This window comes from Aphelocoma coerulescens, chromosome 2, assembly GCF_041296385.1.
Source record: "Aphelocoma coerulescens isolate FSJ_1873_10779 chromosome 2, UR_Acoe_1.0, whole genome shotgun sequence".
Classification (NCBI taxonomy): domain Eukaryota; kingdom Metazoa; phylum Chordata; class Aves; order Passeriformes; family Corvidae; genus Aphelocoma; species Aphelocoma coerulescens.
In genome coordinates, this window is record NC_091015.1 from 135,519,866 (window position 1) to 135,535,719 (window position 15,854).

The 15,854-nt window shown below is 38.8% G+C and overlaps 1 protein-coding gene across 5 annotated transcripts in view; it reads right to left on the reverse strand.

Moving 5' to 3' along the window:
* STAU2 (staufen double-stranded RNA binding protein 2) overlaps positions 1 to 15,854 on the reverse strand; it is a 171,372-nt gene that overhangs the window by 56,945 nt on the left and 98,573 nt on the right. For 3 of the 5 annotated variants that reach the window (XM_069004938.1, XM_069004939.1, XM_069004940.1), the window contains one exon: positions 3,903 to 4,016. The exons of 1 other annotated variant lie outside the window; for it this stretch is intronic. In XM_069004938.1, the coding sequence (XP_068861039.1) occupies positions 3,903 to 4,016 (114 nt within the window). Of the gene's footprint in view, positions 1 to 663; positions 737 to 3,902; positions 4,017 to 15,854 lie in introns of all 5 variants that reach the window. One more of the 5 variants, XM_069004941.1, reaches the window with a different exon arrangement.

A 15,854-nucleotide genomic window follows, 5' to 3' on the forward strand; every position in this document is an offset into this window, starting at 1 on the left:
TATCAGTAACAAGAAATTCAGATTTCAGTACTTTGAGATGTAGCAGTGAAGAAGATGCCTTTTTTTGGAGGGGTTTTTGATCACCCCTTCTGCTTAGCTCTAACTTTCTCTCTTTATCCCACTTCTGTGGCCTTTAGACATTCACTGCCCCATTTCCCTACACTTTCTTAGTTTTCTGCTTCATTCCAACTATTTCTGCTTATATAGACTCCTAGCTATGAATTTTTCTGTTTTCTGCCTCTGACTTTTCATATCTTGAATTTTCTCAATGACGCAAATAAAAATTACCTGGACTTCCTTTCTGTTACTTTAAATCATCCACTTTCAATTCATTCCCCAGCTTTATACCACATGCCTGAATTCCATCATAAGCCCTGAGAACAGGTCGTCTCCAGTCCCACATCAAGACAAAAAATACCAGGCTACACTACCATTAAGGAAAAACTCAGGTTTGATTGAGAAAATCAATAGAAAGTGGTAACCATTTTAACTAAAAGCTACTTGTAACTAAATTTTACTGAAAAAACCCTCCAAGGGTTGCCGTTAAGGAAAGAGAAATTTATAGTTATAGTCAGGTAACAGGAAACAGGAAAAATAGAAAGAAACCATTCAGGAAAAAAAATTATGAACCCCATTAAATTTTTATAAAAGAGGTTGGCATACCTGAATGCAAAACCCAACAAAATATGTGGGAGGACAGACTGCAGAGGTTTCTTAGGAATATTTCCCATTTTTTCTTTTTGTAAAAAAAAAAAAAAAAAATAAAAAATCAGCAACTGCTTCCACAATGCTGCTTCATGACCAAATGAGATATGCCTTGTCAATCAGACATTTGAAATACACACTAATTAGTGTACCAGTGTGATATGTTTACATTAATCTGAAATTGCTCGGATGAAGTATGTGGGGAAAATATTTGAACTCATTAAAATCACAAGCTAAACCAATCTAAAGAATGAAAACTCCCTACGGAGTCCAGGAAAAGAGCAAGAGACTTGAAAAACTGCAGTGTCAAGCCTTGACATATTTGAAAAAGCCAGATAATGTACTTATGTAGGACTGTAACCACTTTGGCATCTGCTGGGTAACAAATCTCCCCCTGGATATGAGTAGGGAGACACGTTACAAAAGACAAGTCCGATCTAAAAGGTATTCTATAGTGCTGGAGATGCCATTGGCAACACTGGTTTTTGTTTCCCTTTTCATTTCTATCTTTTTTTTATCAAGGTACATGATCAGCTGCTATGTACCACAGCACTGTGGTTCTCCTGCCACAATATAGCAACAAATCTGGTATGTAGCTTTTTTATTAGATACTCTCACACAATACGTTTCACCGCTTTTCCCCCAAAATATTCCAGAGTTTCATTCCTAAAGTGTTCCATAATAAACCCTCTAGAAATTATAGAATCAATATTTTAGAAAAAATGTGAGACAAACTATCTTCATAAGCACAGAAGCAGACAGTTCCTGAAGTCAAACGATGCCGGGCCTCACTGCTGAGGCACAGATCACCATCCCTCCACTGAAATCACAGGCTGCCAGGTAACCAGCCCATCCTAACAGCCATACAATACTACAGAGATCATTTACAAGTAACAGATTACAAAAGTTAAAGAAGAATTTCTAAAATTCAAGTTTTATAGCATACAGTTGTCTTGCACTTATTTGATTTGACACTTTAAAATGGAATTCAGTTTGACAAAGGTGTGGCATTCTGTCTCCGATTTTTAAAACTATAATAACTGTATCAAATCAACCTACTGTGAGTACAATTGTAGGAAACAAGGAAAAACATACCAACCACACAGGAACAATAGAGAAGAGGAGAATTTTCTTTTAGTTAGTCCATTAATAGCTCTAATTTTGTCATTAATTTATTAATTCCAATGCCTGACAAGCACTTGGTTTGCTAATGATTCATTTTTCTCTGTTTATTCAGGTGATGAAAAATGATGCTTTAACTCAGTCCTGCTACCCCCTTATCAAACAGAACCAGTCAATAGCATCCCTCTTCCCCAGAAAATGAAATTCCTTTGACAGTTAGGAAAGGCATGATCAGAAATTTGTACATCCTGTCCAGTGAGTGGATCTATTTTGTGAGCCACTGGTTGGCATTTGGCTTTCAGATGATTATTTTCTTTTGCTCTCAGCTCAGATGAAATCTTTGCACAAGTGATGTGGGTTCAGTAACACAACAACCTCATGCAATAACAAAACATTTTTCTTTCCCTTTTAAGAACCCTGTGGAAAATTACGTAACTAAAACCAATTATGAACATTTTTTAAACATCAAATTGAAACAAGATGAGGAAATTCTAGCTACATAATGGCCCAAGTAAATTTAATTCTACCTATTTGTGAAGGTGCTGTGATAAAATCTTTATGTGATTTTATGCAAATTTTTTTTCTTCTCAGAAGACTATCCTGTTTGGACCACTGAATGGGTACATTTGGGATCAAACTAATGCTGCACATAACCTGGAATTTCCTAATTTCTAGGTGCTTGACTTTGCAGGCTCAATACAACTTTTTCATTTAGACGTCTTAAATATATAATTATTCAGATGGCTTAAATGTGCTTTTTGCTTACAGAGTCTTTTTCTGTTTACATATCATACTCTAGCCTAAATAAATGCTAAGACAAAGGCCAAGCTGGCTGGTAGCCCAGAATGTAGTTGTTACCAAATTGACAGGGACCACCTTAAATTCATTGAAATGTCTAAATATCGTAGTTGTGTTATAACTATATTTTAAAAGCCTATCTTTACTGAAAGAAAAATGGAGCAGCTTTAGAGCAGCATAAACAAGTTGCTGGATGAAATGAGAATTGAATGTCAAAGTATGGTCTGACTTACCACAGCTCTCCATTACTGTAAAACACCAAACACTTAAGAGCAGGAAGTATCCTCATGTTACCATGTAAATAACTAATGGGCTTAGTTTATGTTAACAACTAACTTAGGAACTTTCAACAAAAAACCCACCAAACAAAAACACGGCTAAGAGTGTCTGAAACTTTTTCCCAGAAGTAACTAATTCTGCTAATTCTTAAGGTGACTTTCCTTTCTTTTCTTAGAGAATCTTGCATAGAGTCTGATAAAATGTACAGCAAATGTGAACACAGTACCATTTAAAGATGACCTGCAAAGGCAAGTAAACATGGTAATTTTTTCTAACCTACTGAAGATATGAAAGGTACAATGTTTGGTTTAATGTTTTCTTCTACTTGTTTCCTTTTTGCTTTTAAAACTTTCAGAGTATCAAAGTCTTGTCTTGCTTTTATACATACAAGTGTTGGAGGACAAGACAACAAGAATGGGAGTCCCCCTCAGTTCCCGTCTGAAGCAGCAGGGTGATGAATGATTAACATTGAGCCTTTTCTTTACTTCTGGCTTTTTGCCAGAAGCTTGAATTAAATGTTTTAGCTACAGCCAAACAAAATGGGAGTTTTATGAAGTCTGATTAAAAATGCCTTTCCCCTCTCAAATGCCAGTTTCTTGTGACAGACGGTGGCTAGAGATGATGGCTTCATCTCTCTGCTTTTCCAACTGCTCATAATCTTCTAACAAAAATAGGATAGACAAGACCTGATACACACGTAAAAGCAAATCAAACCTTTGCAGAAACCTTACATCTGACTTTAAAATCAAAGCAAGCTCTTCAGGCTTTCCTAATATGTCTTAAAAATATGTAAAAGGCAATATAGTTTTGTCTCCTTTTCATGTCACTCTTTAGATCTAATCAGGATTTTAGTAGGGCAAGAGAGGCAAATCCCTGTGACAAGAACATGCCACATAAAAAGCATAAGATGTGTCAAAATTTAAAATTTACTAATGCTGACATTCTGGGCTTACCAGATATTAATAAAATTACAAGAGTGTGGGGTGAAGGTATTATACCTGGTCATGGCTGGCTTCAATGGAGCTTCCGATACCTTGGAAAGTCATCTGCACAGGAGACAGTGTCAAACAGGTCATACACTCTTTGCCATTTTGTCTATCACTGTAGTGTACCTATAACAGAATAACATACGTAATCTGCTAAACACCAGGTTTGCACAAGGGAGTCATGCTAAAATACTGTCCCTTTTCAACAAGCTTGTAAGAAGAATTCCAGACATTTACATTGAATTCATCTTTAATACTAAAAAAAGCGTGTGTAAAATAGTCTAGATAGTCACATGCTGAACTGGGGCCAAATTTTTCATGATATGCCTGTTGCATAACTTTTATAGTGCTGAGTTCTTCAGATTCTGACATCTTTCAGACTGAATTCAAGATGTTGTATCTATATAAGAATCTAGTTTCAAGTTAAAGTTTCCAACCTATGTGTCATTTTTAACAGCATATTGTAGTTTAGTTGTAAAATACCCAAGTAAATCATTACAACCTCCAAAAACTTGCCAATAATAGTTCAATTTTTTCAATTGTAATTTCACTTCTAGTAAAATCCACTAACTCTCTTGACATTACTATTATGAAACATATTTCAATTAAATCAAAATTACAGATAAAATGGAGAATTCACATTCTTCTTGAGATGTCTAGACTATCCTTTTCTAAGAGTAACTCATTCCCTACGGGCGCCAAGATGTGCATGTTGAACCTGAACTTGCATGAAATACAGAGGAAGATAGTGCTTCTACTTGAATTATTCTCTTTGTGTTCAGGTTCCCTTCAGATGGTTTTTAAATCCCTTAAAGAAAGGATGGATTTTAACATGATGAAACAAAATGAAATTAAATGTTGCTAGCGTTTCATTATTAAGAACAGGTTGTCACTCCTGCTGAATTGTTGAAATATTACAGTTCTCTGCATAGCTCCTGACTTCTAGACAGGCAGATCAAGCACTTTGTTCTACAGGAGAGGTGGAATTTAGTTTATGGTGGTAATTTACATTGACTATGTGACCCCTGTCAGAATTGGAAAGAGAGATCAGCTCTGCTGGAGACAGACCTTTTATGTTAGTATCTATTTACAGCTGTATAGTTCTCAGGCAAAAGGTACATGGTAAAGCCTCATCCTGACTTTTAGGCTACAAAATAAATCTTACTATTTCTGAAGACAACTGGGAACCATATTAGGTTTACTCCTGTGGAAATGGTTTAGTGACAATATGACAATTGTAAACCGTATATTAAATCCCCTGTGCCTAACTCTTCTCTGCCACAGGTGCAAATTGGGAATATTTCAACTGAAGTAAAAACCAGTGCAAAACTGGCTGAGTGAGAGGAAAACCAAGTTGGTCCTATGTTTCAGAATTATTTTACTGACAACACACCAAAACTGTTTTGCCGTGGCCAAAAGTAAGACACAGAAAGCAAAAGTCTTGTACTGTGTATAGAAATACTGATTTCATTCAGCCCCTCTTAAAGCTTTCTGGATTATTCCTGTCTCTCTTCCTCTCAACCCCCACAGTATGTGCCTACTAAATTGCTTGTGGCTCTCTGCCAGAAAAGCCATACTACTTACTTAGAAACCACAAGAGGCCCCTTCACATATACAATGGTTTAACTTTGATTAATTGAAAGAGGTATGAAGGTATGAAATTTGGCTGGCAAATATAAACTGAAGTCCTTTAAATGTCAGGGACTACTGTTATGACAAAGGCTTATCAAGCTTCCAAAACTAGTTGCAAAGTAGATATTCTGCTGAGTATGTGTTGTGGGAATGTGATGTGAGAAATGGGGCAGAAAAGATCAAGAGGATGACTCTGTACTGCAAATATGACATCACAAAAGGGGCAAAATCTGGTGACTGAGAAAAGCCCATATGTAGAAACAGGTAAATGGCACTTTCTGAACTGTACAGCATATTTGTAGACTTATTTTTAGTCAGAATAATATGAGTATACAATTCACTAGTGTCCACTGGAATAAAGAATGACTAACAAGCTGAAGGAACAGGAGATATCAAGAGGAAAAACTATTAGTATTTCATGACACTACTGTCTGCAATAGCAGGTTTGACTCACATCCCCTTTAGAGTCCCACATTGAAATTGCAGTAAATTCAGAATTTTTGGTATCTTCCTAGGTTTAACTTTCCCAAGGGGATTTCATTATGCACTTTTGGCCTCTTCTCAATGTATCAAGGCCATTATTTTGTAATTTCTCAGACAACAGTTCTCTAATTATCTCTTGCTCGGCTGAAGCTCTTCAGTTGAACCAAAATAAACCCTTTCTATATTAATGATATGAACAGTGATATAAAAGATAAAATACTGGACTTTGAATAGGAACAAATAAAACTTTGTCCTTTCATCAAATCTCCCCAGTCTACAGATTTGTGCAGTCAGAAGAAACATTCAGGCTTCTACATTTGGCATGTGTATGTGCAATTTCCCAGTAATCCTGTTTTGCTATTTATCAGTCCAGTTGCTACATTCTCAAACTATGTTATTCCTTTCCCCTTCAAGTTTGATCTATGAACCAAAACTTGGGGCTTTTTTATTCACCTATTTGAGCAGAATGTCCAAAACAGGCACTCAGAAAGAAATAATAGTAGTTAAATAATTATCAAATAGCCCAAATAGCAGCAGATGCTTCTTGGGTTTTGGCCAGCAGCATGTTGCAAATATATCAGTTTATATGTCCATGCTATTTATTACTGAGTGTGGGAAGAATCTGAATGTCTATAAAACTCTTTTAAGAATATAATATCCTTTAAGGCGGGGGAACATAAGAGCACCGCAAATACCTGAACCAGTATCTGTGATCAAGGAGTGATGACTGAAGGCTGGCCAAGTGCTCTGACGGTGATTATGTAGTCATTATTAAGATTCATGACGACAAAAATAATACTTTTCTAAGTTCCTCTGTGCCGTAAAGAGTCGGGAGTGCTTAACTACAGCCCATCTCATCATACCTCTGTTAGGCAGGTAAGGACACTTTGTGAACAGACTTTAAATGACTCATCCAAATTCACTTGGCGCTGGCTGAACTGACTGGCAGTGCTGGGACTATAACCCATCATTAAGGCCTCTGGCCTAACCACAACTGGTCATTCTCTCTTTCCATATGTTATGGAGGTAAAAAAACCAAAAGAGTTATGAAAATAATTACTCTCTATGTCCAGGACCTAATTTCCCAGCTTCACTTTTTATAATTAAGGGACACTCACAGATTAGCTCAGTGCATTTAAGGATTAAACGACAATGAATTTTCACTCATTAAAATTCAGAACGTTTTACTTAGATAACATATAAGCAGAGATTTGATGGAAAAGAATTAGGATCTGGTTAGAAAACAATGACCAGCATATAGATGTCTCTAGTAAGAGTTGTGCAAGTTTCTGAGTAAAATGCAAGACTCCAGCCTCAGACTATTATGAGTGATTTACACATAATTCTCCTCCAAGGTTTGTCTACACAGCACAAAACGGTGTCACCACAAGATCCTGGCAATAACTCTAAATGAGCCTGCTCATTTATTGGGAAAAGCACACAGCACTGCCAGCTTTTCTCCTGGGTAACTACATACACCTGAGATAAATCATGTAGAGCCAACTCGAGAATCCCAAACACAGCACTCCACGGTGCTGTGTGGGCAGGGCACAAAACCTCGGTGTGTAAAACACAAAGGGCATCCCGCACATCAGAATACAGAAACAAATTCTAGAAGTATATTTTTTCACAATGCCACGGATTTACTCGCACATGTATGCTTTCATGTTCCTTGTTCACACAACATGCAAGTGTATGTTCTTTTTACAGATTGCTTCAGTCAGGAAACAGCAGCATAGTATGAGTATGGATGGATGGGTACCATTCACTGGAGTGTGTATATAGAAGGTCTGAAACCATTTGACAACTTATGTTGAAATTTGGCCCTTGTCTTTAATATTTTAAATTACTGAAGAGATGCAAATATTTTGGTGGGCATTTATAGCTACACATAAAGGAAGATACAAGATGAATCTTTACAATGTTAACAACTGAATGTGGAATGGCATAGCCAGAATTCTTAACTTTGTATGTTATTTTATATAGGAAAAAGTAAACTACACAGGATAAAACTGTATAGGAAATTACATTTTAGGGTACTTCTGTCATAATGCTGCTTCAAAAGCAGGAAATTTTCCATTTCTGTCATATTTATATAAAGATGTCTCTTCAATCTACCTTTACTATAGTACCCCTCCCTACCTGCAAGTGTTCTGATAGAAACAGTAAAAAATATTTCAGGATTTATCTTGCAATAAGCTGCTTTAAAAAACTGGATCAATATGGATTTCAGATAATGGCCATAGCTAAACTGCAGAAATTATTCTCTAAATACAATGTCAGGAACAGTATAGTCTGCTGGCCTTCAGCATGCATGTCTGAATTTGAATGTCTGTCCTCTTGCAGGGACAAGGGCTGTGGTTTACTGAGTCACGGCTGAGGAGGGTGAGAGACCTGTTGTACTACTACTTAATCATTAAGCTTGACTGTAATATACCAAACTACTGTTAGAAATGAGCTAACTGCACCAATAAGAGTCGGAGGGGAGCAAAAATAAAGGCTACTCTTTTGACACACCGCTGCTTAGATGTTCACAGCTTGAAATGCAACTTCTGTCAGGAAAAACAGTTTCTTTCTTGGACATTTAATAATTTTAAAAAAATAATACAAATTACCAAAAGAAAGAAGTAATCTGTGACACTGGAGTTCAAGTTTCCAAACTGAAAAATTCTCTGAGTAAAAGCATCAGCAGGAGTCTTACAATGCTAGACAGAAATAAACTAGGTAATAAAATGCCATTATGTTTAGCAATGCACAAATCTTCTGGATTGACAAGCCTGGACTATTTTGTTAGAACAAAGGATGGTATTCCTTTAAATCTGTCCCTTAAAGGGAGAGCACCCAATTTAGTCCTGAGTTTACAGAATAGCTTCCAAGATTTTACATAGGCTGCTTTGGATTTACAACAACAAGAAAACCAGAATGGCCTCAGAAATCAGATGTTAAAATAGTAATTTTGACTTGGACACGAGTCTCATGAAACAGTTTACTTCCTTTAGCATCCTGGTGAAAAGCTGTCTTTTCCATATGGATCTTTTATCTCCCACTTTATGTTGCTCATCTACAGCTAGTCATGCCAACTATTAAAGAAAAAATGAAACAAACCTGTTTGGGCTCCAACTCTGTTTCATGCTTATTTACTGGTGAAGAAATACTTCTGGCACAAAAATAAATTTAGCATACTTGCTCATTTCAACCATTTTCTTAAAGACAATTTTAGGAGCTTTCACCTAATAGTATTCTAGTACGTGAAAGTATAAATCCTTGTATTATTCATAGAGCTTTCCTAGCAAATAATAGATCCAGTTTTTCAGACACAGTGCAGTATGAGAGAGATTCCAAATACCACTTTTCATTCTTACTACCTGTTTTACAATTCCTTTTTTTTTTGGGGGGGGGAGAGTAGAAAAAGAAAACAGTAAAAACAGAAAAAAAAAATTGAGGAGAAAATCCCATTATACAAACAAAACTTTTACAAAAAGTTGGAAAATAGACACAAAACCCAAGTCCAAGTTGAAAAAAACTATCCCAGATGAAATAATAAGACATACAATAAAAAAAAAATAAAATTAAAAATCAGAAAAAAGGCATTGAATCAAACTGTTTCCTGCAATGCTGGAGCTCCTTGATGTAGTGCGATTACTAAATATAGTATTTTACTAATCTCAGCAGGGCGCTGGCTAACTGCATGCCCGTCAGATGTTTTTAACTGCCACCCCCTGTGGAACAAATCTAAGGAGCACATGAAAAACACCCACATTTTAAAAAGCCCCCTTGCTAGATCATTAAGGAAAGATAAAGGCCTGTACATTCGGATGTGATATATAACACAATCATTGTGCCAAGAAAACATATGTTTGATTAGCACGCCTCAGGTTCATTAATCGCTGTGTCTGCTTCACAGCAGTGGGTACAGTTTCCACCATAGCTACTGCACCAAAGGGTAAAGACACTTGGTAGCTTAAAGACTGACAGTTCAGCAGTAAATCTTGAGCTATTCCAACATGCCTCTCTCACACAGTTTGAATAGCAGCTGTACCATAGCCTTAAATCTTCATTAAAATACAGTCCTAGGGTTTAGACTACAAAATAAACCATTACTGCACCATAAATAGGCAACAACAAGCAGACTAAAGGCATTGTCACAGGTTACTGCGGCAGTATTTCACACTCCTGACTACAGTAAGGCAGACACTTGACATCTACAAAAACCAGAAAAGTACAAATAAGACTGAAAAAAAGTATTTTATACAGTTTCCAAAGAGAATATGTAAAATATCTGCTAAATGCAAAGCAAGTCTGAGCCGAAGAAGCTTGTACAGGTGTTTTTCCCTGCTATTTAGATATCCCCTGAATTCAGAGCTCCTGTTTCAGTGATTCATGAGAACTGGAAGGTCTGGCCATACATTATGCTCAGTCAAGCAAGGGAGACCCGGCTCTGTCCTACCTCTGGATGAGATGTTTGGTTTCACAGAAGAGAAAATCAGTTGCCACCATAGCACAGAGGATAATCCGTGCAGTAAGGTGCTTATTGCTCACCTTCCTTCTGTTAAATCTTGACCCAGGTATGTATTTATAAAGACAGTGTCCCTGTGGAGCACATGCAAAGTGAGCAACTATGTTTACAATGGCTGGCATTGAGAGGTGCAAAGAGACCTGTTTGTCTGATAGGAAAGCTGATAGCAGGAGATGGGACTTTCTATTAAAAAAAGTAAAATCCCACTTACATTGAAAACTACCTGGCTACCCTGTTCACTTCCTCTATTCGATAAATAAGATATGTAGTTTTTGTCAACATAGAAGAGAGTAGCTTAATTACAGTGATTTTAAACACTGAATACAAACTTCCCCTCAAATGAATAATAAAAATATGCTAAAAATTAATAAATTAATTATTCAGAAATTAACACAGTGCAAAGCCCTACGAAATAATGTAAACTATAGCTGACATGGTTTTTGCAGAAAAAACACTTGTCTGCCATACACCTATATAACAGGTAAGTACTGTGTTTCTAGAGAGAGGAGTTTTAATTAATTTTATAATTAATAGTCAAAGGAAACTGGCAACCCTGAGATCTGTTTTCATCACATGGCCTAGAAAGTAGGAGGGAGGTGAGAGGGTGTGTTTTGCCAATAACATACCCAGAGGATGAGCATGGTATAGAGAATTAGTGGAGGAGCCTGTGGCTTGCGTATTAACCTGAACAACTGATGACACGAGAGAGGAACTTGGTTAGTTTGGAAAGAGAAAAGTGCTTGGGTTTAAAATAACTTTCTAGCAACAGCATGAATGGAAATATGTTCTCAGGAACACTCTTTTTCAGGATGAAGGTTGTCACTGAAGTGAAGAGTGAAGCAAACACTAATGATTCTCTGTTTACAAACCACGTGTGAAAGCCCCAAACGCTGCGTTAATGAAGGGAGAACAGGATCACTGTGAAACTGTGAATAGAAAATCAGCTGCCTGAATTGGCTAAGAAATCTGATGTTGGTACAGACACTGATGTTGTGCACTAACCTAGAAATAGGGCAGTATGCATAAAGAACCATCCTTCTTTAATTAAAACAAGAAATAACCATTTCACTTCCGAAAACCACTCTGCTTCGTTGTGCTTTCAGTTTTGAATGCGATTGAAGGAGATGATAGCCAAATAAACCTTCTCTGAAAGCCTCAGCTTCAGTCACAGAGAGGGGAATAAACTGTAACTTGTCTCTTTTCTCCTTCTTCACCTTTTCTTGTTGCTTCTCTTTTTAAGGGTTTTTCTTGAGAGCAGAATTCCCTTACTATAATTAAAACTAAACCCCAGTCTGCTATGAATTCACCACTGCACCTTCACATTTTTGCCAACTGAAACTTCCAGCCTTTCAAAGTTTGGGCTCTATTCCAAGCCAAGGTCCGTAGCTAAGTTATCAAGTCACATTAGGATTTACTGAGAAAGATTTTGGCAGAGAATGCAGCCCGGTGTGTTTAGTGCTGGCTGCAGTATTTTGAGAGATCCTGATAGCTTTTAAACTTTCTCATACATAAATCCCCTAGATTCTAAAACTGGCTATCAAAATATAACTCGCATTTTTTCCACAGACCAAGTTACATGCAGGGATATGTGGGAGGATTTCAAATGATTATTTGCAAGATGCCAAGCAGACAAGTTAAAATGTTACCAAGGTGACATCCACACCACACCTGAGGACCCCCACACCACCATCCAATTATTCTCTGTTTACTTTGTTTCCTTTCAGAAATTGAAACAAAAAAAGAGGCACCTGGATGTCTCTAGAGACAAGAAGAGCAAAACTTTCAGCAGTGCTTGAATAAAGGGCTTGAAAGAGGGAGAGAGGCAACGATGGCCAGAATAGAAGAAAGCTAGTTTAGATAGAATTCTGGCCAGAAGCCAGGTAGTTGGAGACCTTGTGCTAGATTTGCATTTGTTTTCCTAATTCTGCATACTCATGAGTCAATTCAGAAACACTCTTCCTGAAGCAAATACTACCTCCTGCAGCATGCTCTGTGAACAAAAATGCTACGTTTCCCTATCGCATACCTTTCATTATGGAAATTCATATGAGAATGATTCTTATAGTTATTTTTTTGCAGAATGCTACCACCATTTTGACTTCCTTTAAGGCCAAAAATAGGATAATATGAACTAGATGGTCTGTAGTCCACAGAATCATTTCTGAAATAAATGGAAACTATAAAATCACTTCTTGGAGATCTACCTTGGGTCACTGCCATCAACTGTGGTACTGCCTACCTTCCCTCAGAAGTTAGGTGATTAAGAAAACCCTATAAACCAGAATGCAATGAAGTCCAGGTGCTTTGGTTTTTACATGAGGCTCTCTCTGAAGACCAGCTCCTGCTATCATCTTGTTCTGTTTTATCTCTCCCTCTATTTCACATTCCCAACATATTTTCTTTCCTTTAGCTAGTCATGTATAAATCAAGGTTTGGAGACCTAGAAGTCCTTTCCTATATAACACAGCCATTTGATGTCCAGTTAATTTTCAGTAGCAGGACACCTGAAAGTTTCTGAGAGCCAGGTAAGGACTTTCAACTATCAGGTAGCCTGGAGTTGTGCAAATCAGAGATGTCCCTAAAATTGTCAATAAAATCCCGCCTGACTTGCTGCCATTCTTGGAGAAAATTTTTCTCCCTTTAAATACAATGAAAAATAGTAGTTGTCTTAAATAAATGGGGAAGTTTTGTAGGAAATAACCCAATAAAAAGGTGTGTTCTTCCAAGCACAATGACTGTAAGTTCACATGGATAAAAGGAGCTTTCCTATTTCCTGACTTCTGCCCAGTGGCACACAGCTGTGAAGATGTTACCGAAGCATAAAAAGCTGTACCAGTTTTGACTGGGATGGAGCTACTTTGCTTCATAGCAGCTTGTTTAGTGCTATGTTTTGGCTTTGTGGCCAAAACAGCGTGAGGGTAACACACCAATACTTTAGGTATTGCTGAGCAGTGCATCAAGGGCTTTTCTGCTTCTCACACCACCCCACCAGCAAGAAGGCTGGGGATGGGTAAGAAGTTGGAAAGGGACACAGCCGGGACAGCTGACCCCAACTGAGCAAAGGGACATCCCACACCATATGGCATCACACTCAGTGTATAAAGCTGGGGGAACAAGGAGGGAGGGTGGGGGGTGTTTGGAGTGATGGTGTTTGTCTTCACAAGTCATTGTTAGGTGTGATGGAGCCTGGCTTTCCTGGAGATGGCTGAACACTTGTCTGCCCAGGGCAAGTGGTGAACGAATTGTTTGTTTTGCTTTACTTGCATGTGTGGCTTTTGCTTTCCTTATTAAACAGTCTATATCTCAACCCTCGAGTTTTTGCACTTTTACCCTTCTGGTTGTTCTCCCTCATCCCACTGGAGGGGAGTAAGAGAGCAGCTGCATGGAGCCGAGTTGCCCACCAGGGTAAACCTGTAACAGCCCCTTCTGGCACCCAGTGTGGGGCACAAGGGGTTAGAGGTGACAACTGATTTGATCAGAGTATGCTATAACAAATTTATATCTGTTTAGCTATTAATTGTCAGGCTCCTGTGTTTGCCATGGGGCTTGCTTGCCTGGATGTAGATTAGTAACTAGTGCTCATAAGTGACTGCTTTTTGCTTCTGCTGTTTCCTGTTCTCCTTATCATCCTATTCTGCTCTGCCTGGTAACATACAGATGACAGGAATGGGCTGGCAGATGGCCAGGGCACTGCTGCCATTCCTGAGCTGGACAGGCCAGAACTCAAGTTCACAGGACTGTGACTGTGGCTAAATTCATGATGGTACAACCAAAACCAAACATGGCCATGGAGAAGTCTATACTAGAGCAGGTACTCCCCTGAAGGGAGAATGGCCTATGGATATTGTTGTCCTGGAGCAGCTACATCCCTAAAGGATGGTGGTCTGTAGACAAGTCCACACGGCCCCACATGGACTGTGGGCCTGTGTGTAATCCCAAGCTGGAGGAGGGACAAGGGGAGGAGTTCATTGCACTGTTAAACCCTCTGGTCTGGTCCAACGGGATGAGGGCTGAACATTGTAGTGGAAATACCTTTAAATTGCTGTAACCCAGGATCTGAGTGGCATGCTATGGGAATTACTACAGCAGGAACCCTTTGTTGCTAGCCAGGCCAGGAGCAAAGGGAGGAGTTCGCTGCAAATGCTATTGTTATGTTCTATTGTTAAAACCTATAACCTGGCCTGAAGGAACCAGAGGTGGAGACTGCCACAGGAGTACCTTTAAACTGTTGTAAGGCAGGATGTGAGTTGCATGCTATGGAAACTAGCACAGCAGGAACCATCTGAACCAACGGAGGACAAGCCTCACAAGATGTGACAGTCCAGCAGCGACCCAGCCTGAGCTGTCTTTGGTGCCCAGTAACTCCACACATCACACCACCTCTCCTGTCCTGAGTGATAAGCATAACAGATTGAATACACATGGACTAAATGGGATCAATGGAAATTTTGTGGCCTTTTAAAGGTGTAATCCATAAACTAAGGGAATGATATCTGTGTATATATCCCAGGATGGGAAAGAGGAGGTGGCTAATGAGGGACAATCTGTCGGATAACGTGGGACCTGAGCACAATGTCAATAGTATGGAATAAAGGGTGGAGATTACACTGGTTTTGTCTGGGATGGAGCTAATTTGCTTCATAAAAGCATGTATGGTGCTAAGTTTTGGATTTGTGACCAAAACACTGGTGATAACATACTGGTATTTTAGCTGTTGCTGACCAGGGTTTGCACAGCATCAAGGCCTTTTCTCACCCCACCCCATCAGTGAGCAGTCTGGGGGTGCACAAGGAGCTGGGAGGGGATAAGGCCAGGACAGCTCACCCCAACTGACCAAAGGGATATCCCACTCCTATGACATCCTGCTCAGTGATAAAAACTGGGGAGAGGATGAGGGGGGACATTCAGCATTATGGCATCTGTGTTCCCAAGTCACCGTCACACATGATGGAGCCCTGCTTTCAGGAGATGGCTGAACATCTGCCTGCCCACAGGAAGCGGTGAATGAATTCCTTGTTTTGCTTTGCTTGCACACACAGCTTTTGTCTTCATCTCAATTCCTGAGTTTTATCACTCATGCCCTTCTGATTCTTTCCCTCATCCCACCAGGGGGGAGAGAGAGTGAGCAGCTGTGTGGGGCTTAAGCTGCGCACCAGAGTTAACCCACAACAAAAGCCTACAGTAATCAGAACATCAAGCAATAGTTTGGTAATTGGTGAAAGTGCAAACTTCCCATTAGAAAAAAAACCCAGAGTTTTCAGAAGACACAGAAACTGAGATAATGGGGGCTTTGTCAACCATTTCTAAAGGTGTTTATACTCCCTGTGGGTAAG